The sequence below is a fragment of the Erythranthe guttata genome, chromosome 10 (genome assembly GCF_056151865.1).
Source record: "Erythranthe guttata isolate IM_541 chromosome 10, IM_541, whole genome shotgun sequence".
NCBI lineage: Eukaryota > Viridiplantae > Streptophyta > Magnoliopsida > Lamiales > Phrymaceae > Erythranthe > Erythranthe guttata.
Window position 1 is genome coordinate 3,554,552 of NC_142542.1, and position 27,682 is coordinate 3,582,233.

General features: G+C 34.5%; 6 protein-coding genes and 2 long non-coding RNA genes across 8 annotated transcripts; 3 read left to right on the top strand and 5 right to left on the bottom strand.

The window, feature by feature from the left end:
- Positions 1-831: 831 nt before the first annotated feature.
- Positions 832-2,086, bottom strand: LOC148767301 (uncharacterized). Its single transcript, XR_016034062.1, has 2 exons — positions 1,744-2,086; positions 832-1,263 (listed from the first exon to the last, which is right to left on the bottom strand). It is a non-coding gene; the product is annotated as an uncharacterized LOC148767301 (long non-coding RNA).
- A 1,534-nt stretch (positions 2,087-3,620) lies between these two features.
- LOC105960089 (sweet protein mabinlin-4) lies at positions 3,621-4,271 on the bottom strand. Its single transcript, XM_012984260.2, has one exon. It carries the CDS (start codon positions 4,236-4,238, stop codon positions 3,771-3,773), a length of 468 nt encoding a protein of 155 aa, XP_012839714.2. The 5' UTR covers positions 4,239-4,271; the 3' UTR covers positions 3,621-3,770.
- A 4,026-nt stretch (positions 4,272-8,297) lies between these two features.
- On the bottom strand, positions 8,298-8,785 carry LOC148767302 (sweet protein mabinlin-4-like). The gene has a single exon (XM_088824284.1). It carries the CDS (start codon positions 8,777-8,779, stop codon positions 8,315-8,317), a length of 465 nt encoding a protein of 154 aa, XP_088680410.1. The 5' UTR covers positions 8,780-8,785; the 3' UTR covers positions 8,298-8,314.
- A 2,047-nt stretch (positions 8,786-10,832) lies between these two features.
- LOC148767303 (sweet protein mabinlin-4-like) lies at positions 10,833-11,491 on the top strand. The gene has a single exon (XM_088823833.1). The coding sequence runs from the start codon at positions 10,863-10,865 to the stop codon at positions 11,325-11,327; it is 465 nt and encodes a 154-aa protein (XP_088679959.1). The 5' UTR covers positions 10,833-10,862; the 3' UTR covers positions 11,328-11,491.
- Positions 11,492-11,546: 55 nt separating this feature from the next.
- Positions 11,547-13,239, bottom strand: LOC105960090 (pentatricopeptide (PPR) repeat-containing protein). The gene has a single exon (XM_012984261.2). The coding sequence runs from the start codon at positions 13,113-13,115 to the stop codon at positions 11,655-11,657; it is 1,461 nt and encodes a 486-aa protein (XP_012839715.2). The 5' UTR covers positions 13,116-13,239; the 3' UTR covers positions 11,547-11,654.
- A 41-nt stretch (positions 13,240-13,280) lies between these two features.
- On the top strand, positions 13,281-17,884 carry APG10 (Aldolase-type TIM barrel family protein). Its single transcript, XM_012984262.2, has 9 exons — positions 13,281-13,419; positions 13,574-13,745; positions 13,854-13,915; positions 14,103-14,310; positions 15,328-15,413; positions 16,081-16,182; positions 16,910-17,043; positions 17,233-17,281; positions 17,397-17,884. Exons 2-9 carry the CDS (start codon positions 13,625-13,627, stop codon positions 17,589-17,591), a joined length of 957 nt encoding a protein of 318 aa, XP_012839716.2. The 5' UTR covers positions 13,281-13,419; positions 13,574-13,624; the 3' UTR covers positions 17,592-17,884.
- Positions 17,885-17,967: 83 nt separating this feature from the next.
- On the bottom strand, positions 17,968-18,695 carry LOC105960047 (uncharacterized). Its single transcript, XM_012984217.2, has one exon. It carries the CDS (start codon positions 18,608-18,610, stop codon positions 18,116-18,118), a length of 495 nt encoding a protein of 164 aa, XP_012839671.2. The 5' UTR covers positions 18,611-18,695; the 3' UTR covers positions 17,968-18,115.
- A 5,479-nt stretch (positions 18,696-24,174) lies between these two features.
- LOC105953997 (uncharacterized) lies at positions 24,175-26,446 on the top strand. Its single transcript, XR_016034011.1, has 3 exons — positions 24,175-24,691; positions 25,913-26,039; positions 26,126-26,446. It is a non-coding gene; the product is annotated as an uncharacterized LOC105953997 (long non-coding RNA).
- Positions 26,447-27,682: the final 1,236 nt, after the last annotated feature.

Genomic DNA, 27,682 nt, shown 5'->3' on the forward strand with positions numbered 1-27,682 from the left:
ATTTATTTACTATCTGATCCCTCTGATTATCATCATCCTTTGATTAGCTGTGGGTATACTAAAGTATGAAAAGAAAATTGTAGTCCAAATATAATTATTAGAGTAAAAAACAGTTTGCCCACTAAACTAAGGGCCGTTTTGCACTTTGCCCTCCAAACAATTTTTTTTTACACAAGTTTACCTAAACTTGTTAATTCGTTGCACGGTGCCCCCTAAACTCAATTTTCTGGCAATTTTGAACGGAATGTTAAATGATGTGTGTTTCAGGGTGAAACACACATCATTTAACATTCCGAATGGCTAATTGAACACGGAAAACTCGAACGATAATTGTTATTCTGAATGGGAGGATGACATAGAAAATGGTGGTGTTGAGTTTGATGGGGGTTTCAGATATATGATTCTTGGCGAATCAGGCTAGAATGGGAAGATCGATGAGTCACTAGTAGAAAAAATGCTTTTTGCTACCACTCAAATTCGTAGCAAATAGTCCACTTTTTGTAGTAAAAGACTTTTTGCTACGAATTTACTACGAATTTTCTCCGTAGTAAATACGGGCGTGACAAAAAATTTGCTACGGAAAATTATCGTAGCAAATACTTTTTTACTACGGTAAAACTAGTATTTACTACGACCATTGATTTGTTACAAATACATGACTATTTGGTACGGCATATTGTGTAGCAAAAAGGTTGTCCTATTTTGCATCCAAACCCTGCCTTTTGCTACAACCACCTCCCGTAGTCAAAAATATAGTTTTTATACTACGACTTTTATTTGTAGCAAATACTAGAATTTATATACTACAAAAGTTATTTCTAGCAATAAACCTAAAATATGTAATTACATACCTGAAATATATTCAATACCATGTCATATATAATTAAATGATCATAAAATAAAAAAATATTATATCTTAAAATCATACAATATACATCTTACAATGAATCTTTATACAAATTAAAAGTTTGAGAAAGCTTATATGTTTCTCTTGTCCAAAACTAACCAAGATTTTATAAACCAATTCTTCATTCATTTGCTGCAATATTTTATTTTTCCTCTATTGGCCGTCTTTAAGCTTTTGCAACTACTGCTATCTTCTTGTGCCCACCTTGTTGGTGCAGTTGCAAAGATTGCACATCGCTGGGTGGTTCTTCCTAACTGTTGTGATTCTCTTTTCTCATACACTCATGAAATCTTTTCTATCAATTCTTTTATCCTCCATACTCTTGACCCTTTTAGACACTTCACGAGTATTGGGTTCTGCAAAGAAAATAAAAATATAAACAATAGTTCGTTCTTCTGCTTAAACGATTAACATAAATGGGAATAATAATTAGAGTTAGAAGAAAACTATAAGATAAACATAAATAACATTGATCTACAAAAACATAGTGCAACAATCACTTCTCAATTTTGCCAGCTAGAACAGTTGGCATGTTGAACCAAAAAGAAACAACCAATAGATCTAAGTAATTGGTACTAATTTAAGGTGACATGCGAAAAATCATATAGTTACAACACATTTGAAAAAATCCCTCCATCCAAATGCACTCTAACTTTTTTTTTTGGGATAAGTAGACAATAATGCAACTTAATATTGTCGAAAGACTGTTTTTTGCTCAACAAGATATGTTCCAAATGAGAATTTATCTCATAGATTACCCTTAAGTAACATGTTTAGATAATTACTATATAAGAAAACAACCAACGGAAGATAGAAAAGGGATTATTTGGTCATACCGCAAGATCCCTAGCAGCTAGTAATTTCTTCACCAACGAATTTTTCACATAATCTCTCTATTTCAGTTTCTTTCTTTAAGAAACTTCAATATTTCAGCTTTCGAGTAATCGTTTTCTGCAAATGGGCCCGCAGGAAAAGGTGTGATTTCCACAATCAAATGAGGCATAGGGAGCTCATCAAGCAAGGCCCACACATTGTTACAACTTACAACACAGTTTCTCCATGAGTATTTTTCCACCTAATTTGACACTCCTACAAAAGAAAAAAAATGAAAAAATGAAGAAACAGAAGATGCAAGAACTAATAAATAGAGAGTTATAACACAAATTAAGGTAAGTTGAAAGACTCCTACGAAATCGAAAAAATACCACAAACCTAGTTTGCTTAACCTGTCAAACCACTTTGAAAACACCAAATCCGGAGCTCCGGTGTCCATCTAAATCACAAGAGAAAGTCACAAGACGAAGTCAAGCAGATGACTAAAACAAAAATTTAAAACTAATGGTGGCTTACTTTTCTTCCCTTGTTTGAACTGAAATTCCAAAATTTATCAGGTTTAACATCTAATAAAACAGTAAATTAACACCAAAACCAAAACCAAAACCAAAATCTAGAAACATATCCCTAATTTTTTTCATCTAAACTTATGAGAACAAATGGGTGTTTGAAGAAGACAATGTATATCAGTAAATTTACTAATATAAACATCAATTCATACCATTAAACTGAAGAAGATGTCGAATACTACAAGAATGTATCAGATTTATGAGTAAAAACTACCTTATTTTTGTTTTTCGAAGATTTTCGAACGGTCACTTATGCAACGAAGAATAGATAATCTGGAAACGAAGAACATCCATCGGCAATTGAAGACAACAAAACATCTGCTCAAGTGGGCAACCGATTGGCTATGGCGGATCAAGAGAGAGAAGGAGAGAGAGGAGAGAGAGATGGGGGAAGGGGCCGTCGGATTTTATGGTTTAGGGATTTGGGCAATTTTGAAGAAACCCTTTTTAATAAGTACTTACTAATTCATTTTAGTTTTTACTACAAAAAAATAATTCTTTTATTACGGGTAAAGTACTGTAGTATAAAATCAATATTTACTACAAAAAACTCCGTAGCAACAAACAAAACGACTTCGTTTTATTCATGCTTTTGCTACGCTAAACTCTCCGTAGTAATAAATATTTTTTTGAAACAATCATTTACTACAGTAACATTCCTGTAGTAATAAACTACTATTTGCTACGGTATTTTGGCGTAGTAAAAAAATTTGTAGTAACAAGCCATTTTTCTAGTAGTGAGTGGAGGAAAAAGGGTGAGAATAACGGTGGTTTTCCGATGATTCTTTTTCCTTTATTTATTTATTCTTTTTTTTTTTAATATTTATTTGTATTTAATATTAAAGATATAAGTGAAGGGACGAATTTACCCCTCAAAATCTCACGTGCAAAGCACATGTTTTAACATTTCGGTTAAAATTGCCGAAAAATTGAATTTAGGGGGCACCATGCAACGAATTAACGAGTTCAGGTAACAACGTGCAAATTTTTTTTGTTTGAGAGATAAAGTGCAAAACGGCCCTTAATTTAGGAGGCAAACTGCTTTTTACTCTGATTATTATATATTATTAACGTGAATAATGTAAATTTTGAATTTAAATTTCTCTAGAAGAAATTCGTCGCCAAGTTCCAGTACTGACTTATATTGTTCATTGGGCTGACCTCTGTTCCTAGTTATTCCTAAATTGCATTTCAGGCCCACAAGTTGGTTATCTAGAAATTAATTATCCACGTGTACCATTACATTTTCATTTATATTAATTCATAATTTTAGGCGAATTAATTTGTTGAAATTAAGGAAAACACAGAAGTTGATTATTCATCATCTTTTATTTGAAAGGAAATAAACTTACACACGAACATGTGCATGCAGAGATACTTATTACAAAAACAGAGCTTAATTTTTTCACACAGCTCAAGTACGTACTTTCTCTCTCTACTCTCTCAGACCATGCATCTCTCTAGAGGAAGAGAACATGGAATTGGCATTGCTGGGGGCTGCGGAAGTTGCACTGTCGGGGAAGAGAGCGTGCCTTCTGGTAAACCTGTTCAGACTGTCCGGTTTGGTATTGGCCGCCCTGTTGTTGGATCTCCTTCACCGCTTGCTTGATTGCTTCGCACCTGCATTGCTGGTTCACATTCTCTAGTTGCTGGCAGCAGTCTCTCAGGTACTTTGACTGCTGCTGCGGGTTGCCGGTTGTCGTCATTTCAATAGCCTCCTCTTCTTCGTATTGGCCTCTCTGGGAGAGGTACCTCTGGCATGACTGGAACCGGCGGCCCTGGATCTGCTGGCGGCACTGTTGCTGCTCGCCTCGGTTGGCCTCGTCGTCGATGGTGGTGGTCGTGACGGTGGTGGTGTAGCTGGTGGCGCTGGCTAGGGTCACCATAGCCACCAGGAGAGCTGCTGCTAGGGCTGCCTTGTTAGCCATAGAGAGGGAGAGATTATAATTCTTGGATTGGGATATATAAAATTGGTAGAAGTGTAGTGTGAGAATGGTGAAGGGATTGAGGGGTATTTATAGTGGGATTGTGGGGTTTGCATGGCGTCTACGTGTTGATTCATCTGAGTAAAGTTGGCGAACCGTGGATGAATTTTGCTGGGGTTTTGTGGATTAGCGTCTTCGTGCTTCCACGTCGATTTTACATGCAAATACTGCCAAATATACAAGATTAAAAAATTTGGTACCTGATATGTCACTTGTTGGTACAAGGAATTTGGACTATTCTTGACCTAATTTGCGAGCTCGACCCAACTTTTAGTTGTCCGTGAGTTCGCGAATTTTATTTATTATTTATATTTTTTTATATATTAATTATTATTTAAATAATGTATAATAAGATAAAATATTATAGAACTATATGTATATATATATATATGACAATTTAGTATTTATTTTGTAATTTTTTAAAACAATTTTTAATAAATAATAAAATAATAATTAAAAACATTTAAAAATAGGGACTATTAGTCATAACTCCCTCTAATGTTTTTTTAATAAAGAGGAATCCAGCCATATTTACAATATTAGTAGGAAACCCACTATTTTAATAATTCCCGAAAATAGCCTTATAGAAGATATACACACAAAATCCGAAAATTTAAGATCCCTACAATCGTGTGTGATTGATTATATCCCAAAAAAATCGCTTCTCAAATCTTTCCATAAACTTCCATCTGCAAACTATAATCTTTCCATAATTTTTTTAAAATAAATTTAAATTTTTGTTTTTTTATTATTTTATTTCAAAACTAACAATAATAGCTTTAAATAATATTTTTCTTTTAATTTTTTATTTGAAAAATATTTTAATTTTTTCAATTTCAATTTTCTTTTTCTGAATCAATTATAAAGATTTCTGAAACTAACCATAATATTTCCGAAATCGACTATAATTTCGATTTTTTTATTTCATTTTTCTTAATTTTAATTTTCAGTTATTTTTAGCATTTTTTTCCAGAAAACAACTATAAATTGTAAAACAACTATTCGAAAAACTACAAAAACCTATCGAAAACGACTAAAAATAACAGAATAACGAAAACAACTAAAACAAATAGCAGAATAACGAAATCAACTATAAAAATAGCAGAATAACGAAAACAACTATAAATTGTAAACTATTCGAAAAACTACAAAAACCTATCGAAAACGACTAAAAAATAGCAGAATAATGAAAACAACTAAAACAAATAGCAGAATAACGAAATCAACTATAAAAATAGCAGAATAGCGAAAACAACTATTTCCTGGGAAAAATACTCAACATCAAAAGCATCAAAAAAATTTAAAAAGAAGACGGCGACAGGGCAGAGATGGAAGGGGCAAGATGCGGCGGCGGTTGGATCACCAGATCTAGCGGCGAAGACGATGAGTAGAGGTAGATAGGGATTTATGAGTTCTTGTTCTTGTCTTATACAACTATGTCGAAAATTATAGCAATGGCGGCAACGGCAACGACACCGAGATCTCCAGATCCGGCGATGAAGACGAGATCTTTTTGAGAATCTTTCATCACCAGAGTGCTGGGTAGATGGAGTGAATTTTTCACCTTCACGGCGTGCGGAGCGGCTTCGTCAGTAGAGAGGCGGCGGCAAACGGAGGGAGAAGGGAGAACTTGGCGGCATCGGAGCTGAGGTGGAAGGGGGAGATGGCAGCGACGGGGGCTGAGATGCAAGGAGAGAGACGGCGTAGAGAGAAAAGAGAGAGAAGAAGAAGAAATACAATTGGAACGTGATAGGGTTTGGCAATTTGAGAAATAACAAATCTGAAATAATATAAATAAATTATAATTTTGGGGTAAAATAGTCTTATCGTATAAATTGTATTAAAATATTAATCTTAAATGACAAGTGAGGGGGGTATGACTAATAATACAAAAGGGGTTAGATCCAGCATAATATAAGTAAAATAATTGGGGGGTTTTCACTAATTATCCCTTAAAAATAAAAGAAAAACAATAAAATTCGGGCTCGAGCTCGACAAAACGGACACGAGCCAAAAAAGAAGGAACTCGACGAGGTCGAGCTCGAGTCTGCCAAAAGAGGCGAGCTCGGCTCGTTCACACCCCTACATACACCACGTACATGAGGATGAACGAGAATATTGCAATGTGATCATCATTGTATTATTTTACATAAAAAAAAAAAAAATTCCCATATCATTAACTTTCTATGTTTTTTTATAAATATTTTAATAAAAATAAAAAAACAATATTTGATGAGTTTAATCATTTTTTAATTAAACATTGAGGATGTTTCTATAATGTTTTTGAATTATATGGTCTATGTGTAATTAGATATAACCTAGGGGGTGGCAGTTTAATTTATTTAATGTTTGGTCTGAGGGATATAATGGAACTCTAAAGTGAAGTGTTAATTAATATTATACCTCAAGAAATGTATTTGATTAGTTTCCAATCAGTTTAGTTATAAGCATTTTCAGTTGAGAACTACAACTTCTATATATAATTTGATGATTTTGAGACAAATCAGTTTAGTTACTCATACAATTAATATTTAAAAAAATATTTTTTTTTGAGTGACAACGTCAATCTTCAAATGGTTATGAACATATTATTGGCACTATAATTGTTACGAACGGGAAATCAGTTTAGTTACTCATATAACTAATATTCACTACAAAATATATTTTTTAGAGACAACTCAATTTTCAAATGATTAGGCAAATATTGTTGCCACTGTACTTGTCACTATCGAGATGCCGCTAATTATATCTAATACAATGGGATATATCATTAATTCTTATAATGATAATAAAAAAAAAAAGATTTGATGACAATAATAAGAGTTATTAGTAACAATAAAAATATGGTGTCACTTAATGTATTCATGCGTTAAATAACAATTTTTGATATTATCATAATTAGGGTGTCAGTGATGCTATTTTTTTCTTGTAGTGATTATAGTCTCTTAAATTGCATTCCCGCGCCCCATCAATTACTAATGGAGGTTGCGGGAATTGTACACTGTAGCACTTGGTTCTTCTTCTAGGGTTCCACTTCTACCGAGGAATGGAAATCGGACGAAATGAATCAGAAATGTTTTGTTTGGAAAATTTTCAATTTTGTTCGGAATTTAGTAAAATGGTTTTCAATTTTCGTTCCAAAAAATCGGAATACAAAGATTTATTCCAAATTCAGAATACCTCAGAATCGGTGGAATTTTGGAAATTAAATTAGTTTATAATATCTTGTTCCAAATTCAGATATAACGGGAATTTTCACAACACTGTTCTTTGTTTTTTTTAAGTTTTACAGAAAAATGCAAGAAAATCCAAAAGAGAGTTCGACAAAACGCAATTAATCAAAACACATATCAACAAATTGAAATTTAGATTTTCTTATAAAGAAAAATGCACCATAAATTTTCTGATTCCAATTAATGTTTTCTAAGGTTTTAATTTACTCAATCCTTCTTAATTTATATGTTTCATATAAAATATAACATAAGCTATATTATGGAATTACAAAGTATATCTACAAAATTATATTAATTATTTCCAAAATCATAGAAATATTCGGAACTAAAATCATATCAAAAATCGAAAAATTCAGTAATTTTATATACTATTCCGATTCCGTTCCAAATAAATTCGAAAAAAATAAAAAATAGGAACTTCGAAATTGGAATGGAAAATATGGTACTTTCAAATTCAGCTATTATCGAATCAGATTTGGCGAAACTCAGAAATTTCATTATGATTTCCATCTATATATAGTTCTACTAATATGACATTTTAGAAGTTATATATCTTGATGGATTCCTCTTTTGGCACCAAAAAAGAAATGAATTAACTCGAGATTCGAGAAGAAATTTGAGGAAATTAAACAACTCCGAAAAACAGGTTGTTTATTCGCCACATACACGAACACATGTAGTGTACAGATATATCATCGATAGTACTTATTACAAAAACAGAGCTTATTAATTCACATCTCTCTCTCTCTCTCTCTACTCTCCACTCTCCACTCTCAGACCATCTCTCTAGACAAAGAGAACATGGAACTGGCATTGCTGGGGGCTGCGGAAGTTGCACTGTCGGGGAAGAGAGCGTGCCTTCTGGTAAACCTGTTCCGACTGTCCGGTTTGGTATTGGCCGCCCTGTTGTTGGATCTCCTTCACTGCTTGCTTTATTGCTTCGCACCTGCATTGCTGGTTCACATTCTCTAGTTGCTGGCAGCAGTCTCTCAGGTACTTTGACTGCTGCTGTGGGTTGCCGGTTGTCATTTCAATAGCCTCCTCTTCTTCGTATTGGCCCCTCTGGGAGAGGTACCTTTGGCATGACTGGAACCGGCGGCCTTGGATCTGCTGGCGGCACTGTTGCTGCTCTCCTCGGTTGGTCTCGTCGTCGATGGTGGTGGTGGTGACGGTGGTGGTGTAGCTGGTGGCGCTGGCTAGTGTCACCAGAGCCACCATGAGAGCTGCTGCTAGGGCTGCCTTGTTAGCCATAGTTAGTTTCTTGAGTATATATGTATAATTGCTTAATTAGCTGAATATGAATGGTGTGTGAAAATGGTAAAGGGGTGGAGGGGGTATTTATAGTGAGATTGTGGGTTTGCATGGCTTTTACGTGTTGATTCATCGGCAAAGTTGGTGAACCGTACGTGGATGAGTTTTATGGGGATTAGCATTTTGCAAGCTTACACATGGATTATATTTTACATGCAAATGCTTTTGCCAAAAACAAGAAATTTATTAAAAAATAAATAATAAATAACAAATAACAAATAATTTGTTGCGGGAGTCCGTGAAATTGATGTCACAAGTTGGTAAAAGGAATTTGGATTTTTCTTTATCTAATTTACTTTATTGAATTCAATGATCTACTAGTTTGATTTTTTATCCAAATTCAAAGTGACAACCTTAAAATACAATTTTGAAGGAGTCCTAGCATATTCAAGGAAATATATGAAAATTCAAATTTCCAACTAATTCAAACTTTTTTTTTTTATTAAAATTTGACTATGTAACATGGACACAGAAATGGCGATACGAAAAACAAGGAAGCGAGCATGGGGAAACGGTATGTCCAAAAAATGGGAATACAGAAACTTGAGAAAAACGTATAAATATTAAAAGTTTCAGGGGATATTTATAAATATGTTATATTAACATATATAATATATAAGTTTTTATTTTTATATACTTTTTTTCCATACAAATATATTCAAAAAAAATATTATTAATTAATTAATTAATTAGGGAAGTAACAAAAATATATTGAATTTATTATTCAAACATGTTTTTAACTTTTTAGAAATTACAAAATGGCGCGTAAGGTCTCCGACAGGCGTCTTCGAGTGTCAAATATAAAACGTGTTGGAAATACGGAAACGTTAAGAAGTTGAAGTGACGATGATTTATAGAATTTTGGCATTTGTATATACTTTTTATGAGAAAAGTAGGTCAAGTCTAGGATATATATATATAAGAAGAATAGGAAATATTCTTGAAGAGCAAAATAATTCTAATGTTTCTTTTTTATGTAAAATAATAAATATTAGTACTGGAAATTTTATATTGGAAAATTACATATGATTTAACATTAAAGAAAACTGTAAGAACATTAATAATAGTGAAAAACAAAATTATGCTTATGCAAGTAAAGTAATATTGTTTGACGACCTCATTTTTAAAAGTTTAATTTATGAGTCTTGCTCTTGGAACTTTTGAAATCAGTGGTTGCGGAATTTGAACAAGTGACATTTCATTTGGTTTTCTTTTTTGAAAGAAAATAAAAAAAATTCATATAAAAACTTAATAGTACATTAATTAGTGAAGTGAATCATCTAATATTTAAATTCTCAACAAGTAACTATTATTATAAATGGGAGAATTGCACTTTGCGCCGTGAATAATCGAGCCTAAAATTTTAAAATTGATAAACATGACCGTAAATTGTATATACACACTTGTATATATGATTGGAAGAACTATATAAAATTATAAATACTCAACATAAAAATGAGGTAGGGTGCATTTTATGATTTTATCCATGACAAATATGATTTGTGAGTGGGACTTGGCCAATTCTTGAAATCTCGGTGTGCAAATCACCAATCAATGTCAATTATGGTGTGCAAAAGGCAATTAACCTATTTATTAATATTGGTAAAATTAAAAGTGAGTAAACTAAATTGTCCTCCCCCGAAGTATACCTAATCGCTTATAGACTTGTCGTATTTTAGAACTCATTAAAAATGTATATTTTTAAGAAAAAAAGCATATGAAAATTAATAGTATTGGAAAATAAATTTGCTTTTCTATTTTTGTATGCAAAATAATCCAATCATCTTGTTTTTTTGGCAGCATATGCATGTAAAATCGATGTGGAAGCTCGAAAACGCTAATTCTTACACCTCCAGCAAAATTCATCCACGGTTACTCAGATGAATCAACACGTAAAAGCCATGCAAACCCCACAATCCCACTATAAATACCCCTCAATCCCTTCACCATATCTCACAAGTCACAGCAAACAATTTCCTCTTTAATAACATATATCCCAATCCAAGAATACTAATATCTCTCTATGGCGAACAAGGTGGCTCTCGCAGCAGCTCTCCTGGTGGCTATGGTGACCCTAGCCAGCGCCACCAGCTACACCACCACCGTCACCACCACCACCATCGACGACGAGGCCAACCGAGGCGAGCAGCAACAGTGCCGCCAGCAGATCCAGGGCCGCCGGTTCCAGTCATGCCAGAGGTACCTCTCCCAAAGGGGCCAATTCGAAGAAGAGGAGGCTATTGAAATGACAACCGGCAACCCGCAGCAGCAGTCAAAGTACCTGAGAGATTGCTGCCAGCAACTAGAGAATGTGAACCAGCAATGCAGGTGCGAAGCAATCAAGCAAGCAGTGAAGGAGATCCAACAACAGGGCGGCCAATACCAAACCGGACAGTCTGAACAGGTTTACCAGAAGGCACGCTCTCTTCCCCGACAGTGCAACTTCCGCAGCCCCCAGCAATGCCAGTTCCATGTTCTCTTCCTCTAGGTTAACAAAGAGCACCAATCTCTTTGTCCGATGTAAATATGTTTTGGAATAAATGGGTTGAGTAGTACTTTTGTGACAAGCGATGATGATGAATGTACACATGGTCTTGTGTGTGTATTTCATTTTCCTCTGTAATAAAACAAGTGAAGGAAGGAACCTGTTTTTCTTTGTCTTGTTATTTCAATTTCAATGCCGTTGTCTCACTGTGGCTAGTAGCTAGTGGTGCTACTGCTGAAAATGAAAATCGTAAATGCTGCAATTAACGCCCTTTTTTTTCATATCTCCGATTTCGTCGAAATCCTAGTCCACAAAACTACTCTTTTTCATCTAACCACGACAACCTTTAGATTTAGCAAGGCCATCCATGAACATATTGTAAGTTGCAATATCAGGTACAAACCCTCTATCCAACATCTCATCCACCACAGCTTCCCCTTCCTTTCGTCTCCCTTCCCTCGTGTACCCCGATATCAAGATTCTGTACATCACACCATCCGTAACCAAACCCTTTTTCGAAGCCACCAGCCTCATCTTATTCGCCTCCACCGCTCCTCCACCACCACACATATCATCCAACAAACAACTAAAAGTCACACTATCCGGTACAATTCCCTCGTCGAGCATTCTCCTCATCAAACCAACCGACTTTTCAATCCTTTGATTTTTACGTAAACCTTCAATCAGAGTCGTGCAAGAAATCAAACTCGGTTTGTATCCTTTCCCCCAAAACTCATCCATCAATTCAAGAGCCCTATCTGCCTTCCCTTCGATACAGAGCATCTCTATTAAAACGAAATAATCGAACGCCTCAGGCAAAACCCCTCTCCTCAGAAACTCAATCATCAAATCAGCTGCCTCGATTATCTTCCCTTTTCGACCGAGCCCATTCACCAAGATCTCGCATGTAACAGACGAGAATTCGCACCCAAACTCGGTCATCTCGTGCGCCATTTCAACTGCTTGCTGTACTTTTCCACCCTGAAAGAATCCCTTGATCAATGTATTGAAGCTGATTACATTTGGTACACATCCTTTCTCTTTCATCTCTTTGAAAACTTCCAATGCCAGCTCGAATTTCTTGTTCCGACAATGCCCGCTGATCAAGATATTGAACGTGACTGCATCCGGCTTCACTCTGTCATTGAGCATCCTCTTGTAAAAGTTGAAACCTTTATCCAATTTCCCGATCTTGACATAACCGTGGATCACGATATTGTACAATGCGACATTCGGTTTGCCGTCGATCAGTCGTTTCATAATATCGAACGCATGGTGTGCATTGTCGAATCTACCGGACCTGCAGAACGAGCCAATGGAGACACGGAACAAGGGTTCGATTCTAGGGCAAGAGAAGATGCCGTCGGAGCAGGGGCAAGGGTTGGAGGATAGGAATTCGAGGAGGGACGGAAGGGAATCGAGGCGGTTGGTGGATACGAGAGACCGCACCATGTACTCGAATGTGGTGTGATCGTGGCGGAAGGAGTCGAGCGCGGCGGCGTAGCGGAAGAGATGGAAGTCGAGGTGGCTGAGGGTGGGGTGGCGGCGGAGGCGGGATTTGAAGAAGTGGAGGAGTTCTTTGGGTGTGATGGCGACGATGCCGTTCTTGAGGAAGGATCTGAGGAGGGTGTTGAGCTGAGTTATGTGGGTTTGGGCGGCGGCGGCGGTGGTGATGGGAGTTAGAGCGGAGAGAGATGACGAGATGTCCGGGAGATGGGGCGACGGCAGCGGTGTCCGGTGGTGGTGCCGGATTTCTGAGAGACTTCTCACGGCTACATTTCTACTAGACATTCCGATGTTGTAAATTGGTTGCTCCGTCGTCTTCTCGGCGGCGATTTTCCCCCAATTTGAGGTGAAGAAGGTAAAATGATAAACCACGTTTTTCTATTTCTTTTTGAGATATTAATAATAATAACTAATTGACCTAAAAATCAATTCTTTACTAAACACGATTCTTTCCATATATATTTTAACCTGTTAACTACCATCTGTAAATAAAACCCAATTAAAAATTTCAGCCACTCTCCATCTCATCGATCTCCGTACGTCGATTCCCGCCGGTAACCGGGCAACAACGAATCATCCCGTCGGCTAGGTACATTTTCTTGAGAACATATCTAAATTAATGCTGTTAAAATTATTTGGGTGATTCTATTGGTTGTTAATTTCATCGAAGAAACTTTACTGAAGCTTATTCGCGCCATGCCCGCCACCTGTTTGATAATATGTCGCTTCTATTTTATGTATAGGTGAACAATCCCAATCATTTCTTTATTATTATTATTATTATTATTATTATTATGAGGAGCATTCACAACGTTCAAGCAAATTCAATCTGGAAGGATTTTACTGATCTTTCAACCATTTATGCTCCTCGGGGCAAGCCAACGTTAGTGCATGCTGCTCCTCGGCCAGTTTCCGGTATACCTTTATTTCTTCCGTTTACGTGCCTTTTTATCCGGTTAATACTTATGCTTGAGGAAATTGGGATTTTAGAAATAATCGGAATGTTTAATTTCTTTTCTTCAGGAACTCGAAGGCTATCGATACAATGTGAGGTTAAGTTTCGCCCTTGCATCGACATACACAAGGTTCGATTCAGTATCTTGTTTATTTATTCCCTTAACTGTTAATGTGAGTAACTGAGGTCCAGTCGGGTTTGTGGAATAGTGATTCTAGTTCCTCTATTGGAGGATTACGTGTGGAAGTACGGTTATTTTAAAGATATAACTTCAACCATGGATGATTGACAACAAGACCGTTTTTAATAAATTTCAGGGGAAAGTGAAACAGATTGTTGGATCCACTCTTCAAGATTCTAAAGAGGGAGTTTCAAGTCTTATCACTAATTACGAATCTGATAAATCGGCTGCTGAATATGCGAAAATGTACAAGGAAGATGAGCTTACTGGTGGCCATGTAATAATGCTCGGAGCGGATCCATTGAGCAAAGCAGCAGCGATCGAAGCATTACATGAGTTTCCTGGTAGGCATGATTTACTCTATCGTTTGAAGCGTTAATCTATTGTATTATGTTGTATCTTTCTAGAGGCATATATATGTGTGTAAAAAAATATATATATATATATATATATATATCTTATATAAACATTACTGAAGTAAAAATAAACATGGTTAGAGATCATTTGTTTGTCATTAAATATCCCAAAGTCAAATATAAGCTTTGTTGGCTTATAGCAGGACTAAAAACAGTATATCTTGCTGATAATATTGTAGTTAGGCTGATACTTTTACTACAGGGATTTGAAACGGCTTTGTGGGAAGCTTTCGGATATTTTTCTAGCCCCAACTCAGATATTGTTTTGGATATCATTTTTTATCTACATAATTCAGACATTTACAGTTTTCATGTCAAAAATTGAATGACTGCCTTCTTGTGATCTTTAAAACACCTCCAGAAAATTCCTACAGAAACCTCATGATTTATAAACTAATTTTCTTGAATTCAGTATCAGATGTATGCAAAATAATCTCTTGTTTCGAGAAACTTTTTACCTGTTCTCATGTAAAAAGCCACTTCACTCGTCTCTCTGAATCTTCTCTCACCTTGATGTCAAGATTCTAAATAATTAAGAAATCAGAGTGTATGACAGATACATTACTGATTATGTACTTTTCTGACTTCAAAAGCTTTTCTGGTTAATTTGTTAGTGCTTTAAGTTCCAAAAACGTATCAGACACCATTAGCTAACCTCATTTCTTCTCTTGTATCCTAGTCAAGTTTTGCTCTCTGCTTATTTTTCAAAACCTATTTGTAGCCTCGCCGAAGTGAAAGTAGAATCCCTGATTTGGTTTCCTTGTCTTCATAATATCATAGACGAGAAACTATTCTGAGATATAGAAATTACCTAGTGTTCAGAATTTTGTATTGTATTCATAGGGTGGAGTATTAATCTATGACCTTTACTGTTGATAGTGCGCATGTATATACTGACTCTTTTTTTTTTATTATTAAACTTACTTCCTGATGGAATACATCTAGGTGGTTTGCAAGTTGGTGGTGGTATCAATTCAACCAATGCCATGAGTTACATAGACGAAGGAGCAAGCCATGTTATTGTAACATCAGTATGCAATATTTTATTGATTTCTCTCACTAATTCTTTTTAGCCTGCATTTCATGTTCCTAAAGCATTTAAAAAATAACCTTCTTTTCCTACTCCTTCAATCAATACTAAGTAGACTTTATGTGATGTTATGCAAACCATTCATAAAACCATATTTTCACCATACTTCTTGTGCATGTTAGGACCCCGTGATGAGCTTTTACTGAGATGGATATCATTATAAGCCAAGTGATCTGCATGTACGGGAATTGCATTAAAAAATTGTATATATCGGAAGATGCTTGATTGTTGACCGTATAGGAAGGCCTAGAAGCACACCTTTGTTCTTTGATATAGCGTTGTTACAATGTATAAGAGATCTGAAATTCTTGACTTGAATGGTGGTTGATAATCTTGAATATGATAGGCAGCTATGCTTATCGCTACTCATTCAAATAGTACGAAAATGTAGAAAATTGGATTGAGATATTTATGTAAACGTAACTTAGCAAGAGAGAGCTGCATATGGACCGTTAGGAACTCCCAGTGGTTTCAGTGGATGATTTTGACATGTTTTGCATATATTCATATTTTTTATTATGTTCCATACTCTTTTGGATGCAAAACATGCTGACCAAACGTTCTATTTGGTAGCTTATCTTATTGGTATGTGTTCATTGCAATGGCAGTATGTATTCAATGATGGACATGTTGATTTTGGGAGGCTAAAAGAACTAGCCAATACTGTCGGAAAACAGAGGCTTGTGTTGGATCTTAGCTGCAGAAAGAAGGTATATCTATGGTAAAATGAATTTTGGTAAACTGAAATTTCGAATTTAATCTAGAAATTTTTATCTGGTTGGAATTTTATTTTTTAATCACGACACTACCAAAAGATAAAGTTTCAGATCTTATTTTAAAGAAAAATAAATAATATATTAGGGTTGAGCATCCTTTGGCAAAATGTAAGATGCGTAAGTTGTCTTCAAATGCGATCTTGAAGTCCTGACTATATATTGATCATATACGGAGTCCTATAAATATAATAACAGTTTCGTCCGAACATTTTTCTTTTTCTTTTTTTGTATAATTCTTTCCTTCCTAATAAAATCCAAAGACCAAAGGATAAACACTAGAAATTTTCATCAGATATAGCTGTAAATAAGCATAATACTCACTGTAACTAGGTAATATAATATCAATGGTGGTGGCAGGCTCCGTAGAAAAACCTTTTTCTATTGCTCAACAACTTAAAACTTAAAATTTCACAGTAATTATCAAGTAATCATGAGTTTGGTAAATTATTTTATAAAATTACATTGGTGGATCTGATACATGATTTTTATACCAATGATTAGTAATTTTCTGAACTGGATGTAAGAGATGGTCAGTTATATATATATATATATATATATATATATATATATATATATATATTTGCAGCTGTTTCCCTTTCCGAAATAGAAAATGTGTCACGGTCGATATATTAGCAGTATTGACTTAAAAAGTTATATGCAGGGGGACAGATATGCAGTTGTGACGGATAGATGGCAGAAGTTCACCGATGTATATCTTGATCAGAAAGTGTTGCATTTGCTCGCAACTTTCGCTGACGAGTTTCTTGTTCATGGAGTTGATGTTGAAGGCAAAAAGTACGTCTTACCGAATCAATCGTAGATAGAGGGGGTATAATTATGTCTGAGCTTGGTTTATCAGCAGTCGAACCGAGCTTTATTCGAGCCGAACACTAATCGAATTCTAGTATCTTGATTTTTATTTTTTTTTAATAAATCCTTCATTATTTTTGCATCTGATTTCATCTGGCTACTCTGAAATTGCAGGCTGGGAATTGACGAAGAGCTTGTTACTTTGCTTGGCCTGCTCTCACCGGTGAGGAATTTTCATATCAGTTGCATACAATCATGCTATTGAAGTAGTCACCGTTATGCTTCAAAGATTATATATCTATTTATTTATTTATTTATTAATTTTTTTTTTTGATAAGATTCCGGTGACCTATGCTGGTGGAGTCACCGATAAGGATGATTTAGAGAGGATCAAAATGGCGGGAACGGGTCGCGTAGATGTCACTGTCGGCAGTGCTTTGGATATTTTTGGAGGCAATTTGTCTTACAAGGATGTCGTGGCCTGGCATTTTCAGCAACAAGCCTTGCCACTCTGGCACAACAACATGGTTTGACAAAATTTCCCTCTTTCTCGAGCTTTCTATAATTGATCTTTGGTCCTTAAAAAGAAAACTCCGGTGAAGCTGCGTTTTGTGATCTCAAACCCCGACTAGTGTTTTTTTCGTTTTTTTTCTTCTTCTTCTTGGAATTTGCTGTTGCACAATAACTTTTATAGAAAGGGGTGCTTCACAATAAATATCCATGCATAGCTATTTTTCTGTTCTTTTCCACGTCGATTCCTAGTTTCTATCTGTTATGGACAAATGAAGTTTATTCAATGTTAATGCTTCTATTTTTCGTCTCTAAACGGGCTTTCATGTTTCTGTGTCGGATGAAGAGTCTTTGTACAACATTTCTGATAAAAAGAAAAAGAAAAAAGAAAAACACAAGTTGGAATCTGTCTTCTGTTAACTAAAACCCTGATTCTCCTAGTTGCATATTCTACAGACAAAGGTCTTTAATTTTCTTTTTCCCTTTTCTTTAATTTCTTTTCCTCTAATAATAATAATAAAAAAAAAAAAAAAAAAAAAAACTAAAATTAGTGCACTTGAGGGATACATTCAATCTTGATTGTGCTTTGTTCATTCTGCTGCACATGAGAAATCATATCTTCAACAGAAACTCCCTCTTTACTTAGAATTGCTTGCAGCTCCTTTTTGCTAATCACAAGCTTAATTCTCGTCACTCCGTTCGATTGTCGGGTTTTTTCCTTTTCTTCTTCTGCTTCTTCTTCTACTATTACAACATCCTCTGCAAAACGAACTGTCTTCTTCGGCTTCGTCTTCGTCTTCTTCATCGGTTGTGGGACCACCGGTAGAGGAACAAGATAATACAAACGGCCTCGAAGCAAATCAGCATTCGGATGCATGTGGTTTACGATAGGAGGAAGATTATCAGATACTAATAATGCGTGGTTTGGAAAATCGGACAGCACTTGATGTACTTTAATCGGGGATTTGTACTCGATAATCTTCCCATCTGTTCTCATTACATTTACAGACTTGTCTTGAACAACAAATATGCAATTTCCCATACTTCGTTTTTTTTTTTTTTTTTTTTGGCAAGAACAAAAAAACCTTTGAAGAATTAGTAACTGAAAATTGGGTTTTGAATGTTTTTAACTAAGGCTTCCTAGGAGTACATGAGTGGTATTTATATGAACAAAGAAATGAGAATGCCCTTGTAGTTTGTTGATATTACAAGAAAACCTTAGAGCAGCTTTTAGGGCCCACATTTGATGATGATTTTTTTTGTTGGTGGTGCTACTAGGAACCATGATACAAACATGTACGACTCGTTTATTAAAGCATTTGAAATACAAAATTATAGTTAAACTTATAAATCCTATATCCAATCATCTTAAAATTTAAATCTTTAGAATAAAATTTGAGAACTTACAGCTTTAAAAATATCTTATCTGATATAAGAACTTATCAAATATTTTAAACGAGAGATAATTTGCTTAGTATCTCTGGCCACTAGTACTCTTTCAAATCAGGACAACGAGATTTTTGGCGTTTTGCTAAAAATCATTTATGTCTTCTTCTCCACCACTCCATCTATTTCTACTGCAATCTTTCAGATCTGCTTCACTCCCGCTCCCCACCGCTACCATCGCCGAAATTCTTTCATACACAGTCACACACATGCACACACGCCCACATAGTGACACACACGCCCACATACACCACACATATATAGTGACGCACACACACTCACACGAGCACATATAAATCACATTCACGCACAATAATCGTTTGGAAAATCAGATGTACGTATTTTGTGGCTCACTTCGTTTAACTACATGATTCGGAAGAGAGATAATTACAATAGACAAGTATTCCATAGTAGATGACGACCACTGAACATAACTAAGCTCTCACTAAACTTTGTAACTAAACTCTCTAAATAAATTTAAAAAAAAAAAGACCTTTAGCAAATAATAAACTAGTTACGTGTCCTTCCAGCTATAGAAAACATTTCGGAGCAAGGAGGAACTAATTTATTCTCATAAAATAAACTTAGTCAAACGGATCATTGATCACGATATGCTTACCTAAAATATTTGTTATTAGTTATTTCCCATTGTAGTCTCTTCTTACTAAGAACTAAATTTCACAACTTATATTTCTAAGGATGCATCTTATTCAACATACATGCGATTGTTTCAGATTACATTTTTTCATATAAATTCATTATTATATATTTATTTGTGTGATATTTATACCTCAAATAAGTGTCTATAATTTTTTTATATAATTACAGCAAAATTATATCATATGATCCATTTGTACCTTAGTGGGTAAATATGTATATCTATCTAGGGTAGGTCCATAAGGACCAGGAGGTGGAGCATTACCAAACGCTTTTTTTCCTTTTTTTAATTAATTAATTAATTAATTAATTAATTAATATATTTAACTGGGAAATTATGAGATAGGAATTAAGATCGAATCCTCAGTTAGTGGTTGAAAATTGCTTGCCATTAAATTTGTTGACTCCAATTAGATCCTTTTTAATTTGGTCGGTTGGACCTAATTATTATGATTATTACTTTATTTATTTATTTATTTTAATTTAATTTCACCCGTGCATGCATATTATAGTAGGCATATATAGTAATTGAATTTCATTCAATGTACAAGATGCTTGTGATATTGAAAAACAATTACTAATTAGATAATCTTAATGTTGGTCGTTCTAATTTTAGGAATAATGAATCAAAATTCAATTCAAATAATTTCATGATCATTGTTTTTTAGCCTGTATTAATATGCGTGATGCAAATTATATATAAATGAAGACGCGTTTGGTTTGGTTTATTTAGATGGGATTCCATAAAATAATGGTCTCTATTGAAAATGTTCAAATCTAGAGATCTATCATTGATCCCGATAGTCTTATTTGATGTTACCCTCGATGAAATACATCGGATAATTATTAATCGTTCATTTTTATATAATCACATGTGTACGTGTGCTTAATGGAAAGTGATATTTCATCACATCGATGGTTAAAAAATATCTGGTGTATTTCATTAGGTGTAGCATCTCAATGATTGATCCCGATATAATTCACTTGGTGCAATGAGAATGTTCCAATCAATTAGTGGTTTTCATTTAAAATATATATAAATTATACCCATAATAATTTTTGCTTTAGCTAAATATTTTTGTTTCATATTATGCACTTTTTAGAATTTCAATACCATATTGAATGCATTTTGTCATTTTTTATCCATATTCATCGACTATAATATCAATTCTCTCTATCACATCATTAAATTATCAAGATTATTAATCTCTTTAATGTATTTTTTAAAATCAAGAAATATTTGTTGAAATTATTAATACTTGTAAAAAACAGAAAATCAACGATTATTATATTCATATAGTAATTAATTGTGCCACTACGTTGTCATTATACGTAGTTGCAATATTGCATCATTAATTCAATAAAGTGACAAATAAGAGAAAATATTAGCGATAAAATATTTTATATATTATCTGCTATTTTGTTATCGTACAATATAGAACGCGTTACTGAATTAAAATAAATATTGAAACAGGAGACTGAGTGCTCAAATTGAAGAAAATAATCGTAGCCAAGTGGAAAAACAATTTGCTCGAAAGATTCCAATATGCATATGAAGCCATTTTATTTAGGATAAATTAAAGCAGAATACACATTGTTCAGTGGTAAGTGATGCCATAAATACGCATGTTTGATGTAAGGATATATATATATATATATATATATATATATATATATATATATATATATATATATATATATATATATATATATATATATATGCATGTCAATTTCATTTGGTGGAGTAAATTGGAATTTTTCATAATATCAAAAAAAGATGAATGAAGGTGGATTATATCTCATCATGCTATATTTGCATTTATATATGTAGCACGAAAACTTCAACTTTATAACGTATATGTTGTATATATATTCTGGACAAGTTTTGTGTCCGTCACTCAAGAACGCGTTTCGGACGCCTTGTGGGTCATTTTGTAATTTCTAAGAGTTAAAAACATGTTTAAATAACTAATTTTCAATTTTGTTTGCTTTCGTAATTATTTACATGATTAACGAGCAATTGCAAATTGATAGATGATAGATATATATATGTGTATAGAATATATAAAAAGAACTTATATAAATAAAATCTTATTTATGTTTTATATAGCATATTTATAAATATAACCCCATATTTTTAATATTTACACGTTTCCCTCACATTTCCGTATCTCCATTTGTGGGACATGCTGTTTTCCCGTTTTCATTTTCCCGTTTTCCCGTGTCGCTGTTTCCGTGTCCATGCTACATACGCTGCCACTAAAAATTAAATTACCAATGGATAAATTTATTTTATCCAATTATTTGTCAGATTAGAATCCCATTATTCAAATGAATGGCTCATTTTATCCACTACTTCCCTTTTGTCCAATAATAGCTACATATTCAACTAAAGTTAATTTTAAAAAAATAAAAAAATCACCTACAATCCATGAAATATAAAATTAAGTTCAAAATAATCTTGTACCACTTTATAACATTCAACTCCATTACTTCATTTAATTTGTTATTTTGATTAATTATACCGAAGTGTTGAAATATTATATTATTAATTTCTGATCATATTGCAACACTTCCCCACAAGCACCATTTTATTAGTTTGTTTAGAGAGATGCACTGCAAGCATTCTGTTTGATGATGAATGCCTTAATCTTGTTTGCTCTATACTAGGAAACACATTAAACATTTTTATTTATTTATAATTCATGGATTCTCAAAACTATTAATATAATTATTAGTTTATATTTATAATATCGAATGTAAGTGAAGGGACAAATTTATCCCCGTAAATCTCACGTGCAAGTCACAATTGCCGGAAAATTCAGTTTAGGGGAGCACTGTGCAACAATTTAATGGATTCAAGTAAAAACATGCAATTTTCTTTTGGGGGCAAAGTGTAAAACGGACCTAAGGGCATCTCCAACAGTAGTCCTTAAAAATGGGGCATCAAACACTCTTTTTGGGTCTGGTACAGTGTTTTGGGGCCTCTATTAAAGTTTTTTACTTCAGTGCAAAAACCCCAAATTGGGCCATCCTTTTTAATTTAATGAAAAACCCTTGGAAGTTCCCTCCAAATTTTAGCTCCCCACTTTTCAGACCCCATATTTGATGGCAAAGGAAAGGAAGTCCCAAAATGGGGTCTGGTTTGATGGCTCCCTTGGAAACGTTTTTTCAGACTCAAGCCATCAAACCGGCGGTTATTTCATTTGGGGCCTCATTTGATGGCAGCGTTGGAGATGCCCTAAGTTTAGGGGGCAAACTGCTTATTACTCTATATTATATTATTGGGTTTCAGATTTTCCCTTGTGTGATTAATAATTCATGGATTCTCAAAGCTATTAATATGAAGTCTCTAGTTTTCTTGATTTTACGAAAAAATGATGGAGAAAGTTGGAAGTGACGACTCTTGAAATTTGAGAAAAAGGAGTAAAAAGGAAATTAAATTCACTCGTTTTGTGATGAATATGGGATAGTGGAATGCAAAACATCTCTTTCTAAAAAAGTAATCTTTGGAGAATTTTTTTTCTCCATATTATCTGTCACTCCAGTTTATACCCTTATTAACTTTTTTCAATACTCTTTTTTCAACTAATTTCTCTCTTATATTAATTATAAGACAAGGTCATTTTAGGTGGTGTTTGCAAATGATTATTTAAAAGCAGAAGTTAGTGATTGTGAGTTAAGTCAGTTTTAAGTGCTTATTTCTAAAAGTTGGGGTGTTTGCAAATATTCCAGAAAATGAACTTAAATAGAAAAAGCAGGGTTATGGTTGCTTTTAAAAAAATAGCTTAAAACAGATTATTTTAAGAGAAGCAAAAGTAAAAGTTAATTTTGCAAACACCTGAAAACAGATTATGAGCAAAAAAAAGCTCATAATCACTTTTAAAAAGCGTTTGCAAACACCACCTTAGTCTAAAAGCATACATTTTCCTAAAATATATATATATATATATATATATATATATATATATATATATATATATATATATATATATATATATATATATATATATATATATATATATATATATACTGATTTTCACTTATTTTTATATCCTATTTTCTATTGGTTCATTTATTTAGTGATTAATTTCATATTATGACATTTAAGTGTCAAATATTTTTTTTCTGAATAAATTTATATTATTAAATTTGTATAAAATATTGATGTTGTTACTATTATCACTATATAAATGTGATTATAATAGTTATTGTATTGCCATATATATTAAACTAATCACTATTTTCACATCTCACTCGAAAAATTGGTGGAATGACTAATAAAATTAACACAAACCTCCTCTTCGATGTGATATATAATATTAGGGTTAATATGCTAGGAGCCCCTCAAATCAAACCTAATTTGAACTAAATGACAACCTTAAATTTAATCTTTTAATTAAATCCCTATTTTCAAATAATATATGAGGCACGTCCTTTAATTTTTTTAATCCCTAGTTTGCCCTTATGCCCTAAATATAATATCTTCTTCCTTTCGTTTTCTCTCTCTCACGTTCTCTCTCGCCGTTCTCTCGCTCTCACGTTTGCTCCCATCTCCCTTTTTCTCTCCTCTCTCTCTTCTTTTTCTCCAGTAGCACCATGAAGGCCGCCGTCGCCGGCGACGGAGGGAGAAGGAGCAGGGGCAGCGAAGAGCGTCGTGGTGGAGGCAGCGTCGTGGGAGAAGGAGCAGGGGCGGCGAAGTATATCACGAATCTGACGAAGAAATGTTGGGCGACGGATCCGAATCAACGGCCGGGTTTTTCACTATGCGAAGAGGTTTTTGGCGATGAATCATGAGCACAGCCAGATCGACGCGCCGATGCCGCCGATTGATTTTGGGGAGATTGAATTGGGGATTGTGAGGGGGTTTCCGTTGATTGGGAACTCGAATTTGATGTCGATTTGGCAGATTCCGTTTAAGATGTCTGCGTATAGGGTTACGGAGAGGGAGAGGGCTAACGTGAGCCAGAGGGAGAACTCTGAATCGAGAAGCGATGGGGCTTCGACTTGCGACGAGAGCGTCTGATATGATCCATCCATGCAATGAAGTTAACACTGAACTAACCGGAGTTCAAAATCCCATTGTGCATTATGATGAGATGGTGGTGTCGAGGTTTGACGCATTGGGAATTCGAGCTACAAAATATCCATGTTCGTACACATTTCAATGGCTGCAAGATGGTGTGTTCTGCGATGTGGTGCAACGATGTGTTAGTATGCTGCCAAAGAAGGAGATTGATCATGAAGTCAATTTTGTTTATACTCCTTGTGATATTTGTCCGGATTCGAGGACGAATCCTTTTAAAGAGGGGGAGTATGATACGATCCACACAAGCTCAAAGATGAAGAATTGGAAGAAGAGAAAGCGAGTGAGATTAATGGAGTTGTTCGTGTTGGAGTGGAAGAGTAAAGGCTTGAATCAGGCCTTTGAAGAGTCGTTGTTGAGGAATTGGAAGAAAAGGAAGAGGAAAATTCGTTGGACAAGTCGAATTCCATGCATCCGAGATTCTCGCCTATTCTGGCAGAGTTTACCATTCGAGTTATAACTCTTGCATCCGAAGTCCAATTGAGCTGATTCAAAATGATTCGGAAAGCTAACTGAAAGATATACAACTTTCATGTTTTGAGCGAAGAGATATTCGAAGTGGAACAATGTCGAAATTGAGCTTTAATTGCATGCACGTGCACAACCCAATGTCGCGAGTTAAGAAGGGTGATCGAGAAGCCGACTTGAAGATCAAGTTATCTAATTTAATTATGCACGTTTTTAATTTAGGTTTTATTATGTTTTTATTATTTTAGAGTCTTTTATGATTAGGATTTGCTTATTTACAAGTTTCCTTATTATAGTTTAGGTAGGAGTCCTTTTCCTTGTGAAAAAGGAGTCTTTTTAGACCTTATAAATAGGTTGCCAATTTGGCTTATTTTCTAAGACGAATTTTATTGAATATTTGAGTATTTTGAGAGATCAATTCTCCTTCGCTGTTCTACAGCATTCTTCGGAATTTTACAAGTGAATTCTTGTAACTTTCTTAGCGCCATAGTATTGGTTTCTGGTTCTCTATAACCACGGGGTCAATATTATATTTCACCTTGATAATAATGGTTTCTAGCTCTTTATAGCTATGGGGTCATTGTTCCTTGCTTCCGCCAAACTTGAATCTTTGTTTTTGGGTGTTTTCGATCTTGCTTCCGCGTAGGGTATTGGGTCCCGTAACAAGTTCTACGGGGTTCGTATCAGCGTCGTTCCGGTGGAGGATCCGTTCACTTCGCCGTCGGGGAGGAAATCGTCGCTGCCCGGAAATTATGATCAGTAAAATCTCTATGTCGAAGAAATCGATGGAAGTCAAAACCCCCCAAACAACCAGGTAATTATTTTTCTCGTGTGTGTGTCTGTGTGTGAGAGAATAGAGATAGATTAATAAAATAAAATGATAAAAATGTTTGACGGTAGATACGCCGAAGGGGAGATCGAGTTGCATACTCCGACGGGAAGAGCGATGAGGATGAATTCGGAGAGCCAACTACGATGATGACGATGAGTCCACGAACTCGGAGAAGTTCCGGACACGCCTCCGATTCTGAACTGCCATAGTATATATACATATATATATGTAGATATAAACATATGAAGTTGGAAAAAGATGATGATTATAGAACACTTCCATTTTGACTAGTGTCTCAATTATGCAGTGTTGAGCTTTTTTTTTTTTAGTTGTTAGTTTTTAAATTTGTGATGAACTGAGAGTTATATTCATAATTTATTTTTTTCTAATCATTCATTTCAATTTGAATTTTAAGTTATCTGGAACACAATATTGCAATAATTAACTACGAACTTGAAAATTAATAATTGAACATGGTGACGCGGTGTTGGGCATGAGGATGGCGTTCGCTGGTTTGCGGCCCTCGTGGTTGGGGGATGGTGCCGGTGACGCAGCGATAAAGGGGGTGGGGGATGGCGACGACAATGTGGGTGGGGTTTGTGATATCTTTAGCGGCTTGACGTTGGCGTTCGATTTCATATCTACAGTTGTCTATGGTGTCTAACGGCTAGGATTCAAAGGGCGTTCGATTTCATATCTACAGTTGTCTATGGGTGTCTATGGGTGTCTATGGTGTCTAGCGGCTAGAATTCAAAGGAGGAGTTAGAGTTTTAAGAATATTGTGACTTCGGATTACTACAGTTTTCTATGGATGTCTATACGTGACTATGGTCTACTACAACTTTCCTACAATTTTCTGTAGATGACTATGGCCGAATTTTTTTTAAAAAAATCATAATATTCAATATTATGTAGAAAGAAAAGGAAAAAATAGATTATTATAATTATGAAAAAATACGAAAATGCAGAAAGGAAAATGATCGACGAAAAAAAATAATAACAAAAATGCTAGATGTAAAATTTAAAATATTATATGCATAATGAAAATGATAAATACAGTTTAAATATTACTTGGTGCAAATTTTATTTTTTGTGTATGAGGGGTATTTTTGGAATGAAATTTATAAAGGATGTGAAGCAAATGTTTAGTTTGACTTGTCATTTAGTTCTAATAAAGTTTCTCACCAGGGACCTATATCTTAAAGCCCCTATATATTAATTCAATTCTACATGATATCATGTCCACGTCATCATCATCACATATATTTACCCTCATTTGTTTTCATGCACAACACCCAGATATTTAATTCGATGTCAGAGACACGTCGAGATAAGGTAGCTCATAACCTTGCACCTAAGACTATTTGATTATGAGTTCGAGACATTTATAGAGGAATTTGGGAACCAGTAACTAATCAATCCGGGATTCAAAATTGACCCTAAACTTAATTGAATTTGTTGGATTTAGTATGCCATAAACACCAATTTTAGAGATAAAAATTCGAGTTGGGCACACTTGTCGGACTAGATATTGTCCAAGTACATGGTATATGAAACTATGATAAACTATCCTTAAAGCTGAACTAAAATGGAATTATATCAAAAGAACTGCAGACTTTCAGACA

Coding starts and splice junctions, on each gene's coding strand:
- LOC148767302 (XM_088824284.1), bottom strand. CDS start 8,779: ATGGCTAACAAGGCAGCCCTAGCAGCAGCTCTCATGGTGGCTCTGGTG.
- LOC105960047 (XM_012984217.2), bottom strand. CDS start 18,610: ATGGGAAATTGCATATTTGTTGTTCAAGACAAGTCTGTAAATGTAATG.
- LOC105960090 (XM_012984261.2), bottom strand. CDS start 13,115: ATGTCTAGTAGAAATGTAGCCGTGAGAAGTCTCTCAGAAATCCGGCAC.
- LOC105960089 (XM_012984260.2), bottom strand. CDS start 4,238: ATGGCTAACAAGGCAGCCCTAGCAGCAGCTCTCCTGGTGGCTATGGTG.
- LOC148767303 (XM_088823833.1), top strand. CDS start 10,863: ATGGCGAACAAGGTGGCTCTCGCAGCAGCTCTCCTGGTGGCTATGGTG.
- APG10 (XM_012984262.2), top strand. CDS start 13,625: ATGAGGAGCATTCACAACGTTCAAGCAAATTCAATCTGGAAGGATTTT. Junction 13,916..14,102: donor CTTGCATCGACATACACAAG/GTTCGATTCAGT, acceptor AATAAATTTCAG/GGGAAAGTGAAACAGATTGT. Junction 15,414..16,080: donor GCCATGTTATTGTAACATCA/GTATGCAATATT, acceptor TTGCAATGGCAG/TATGTATTCAATGATGGACA.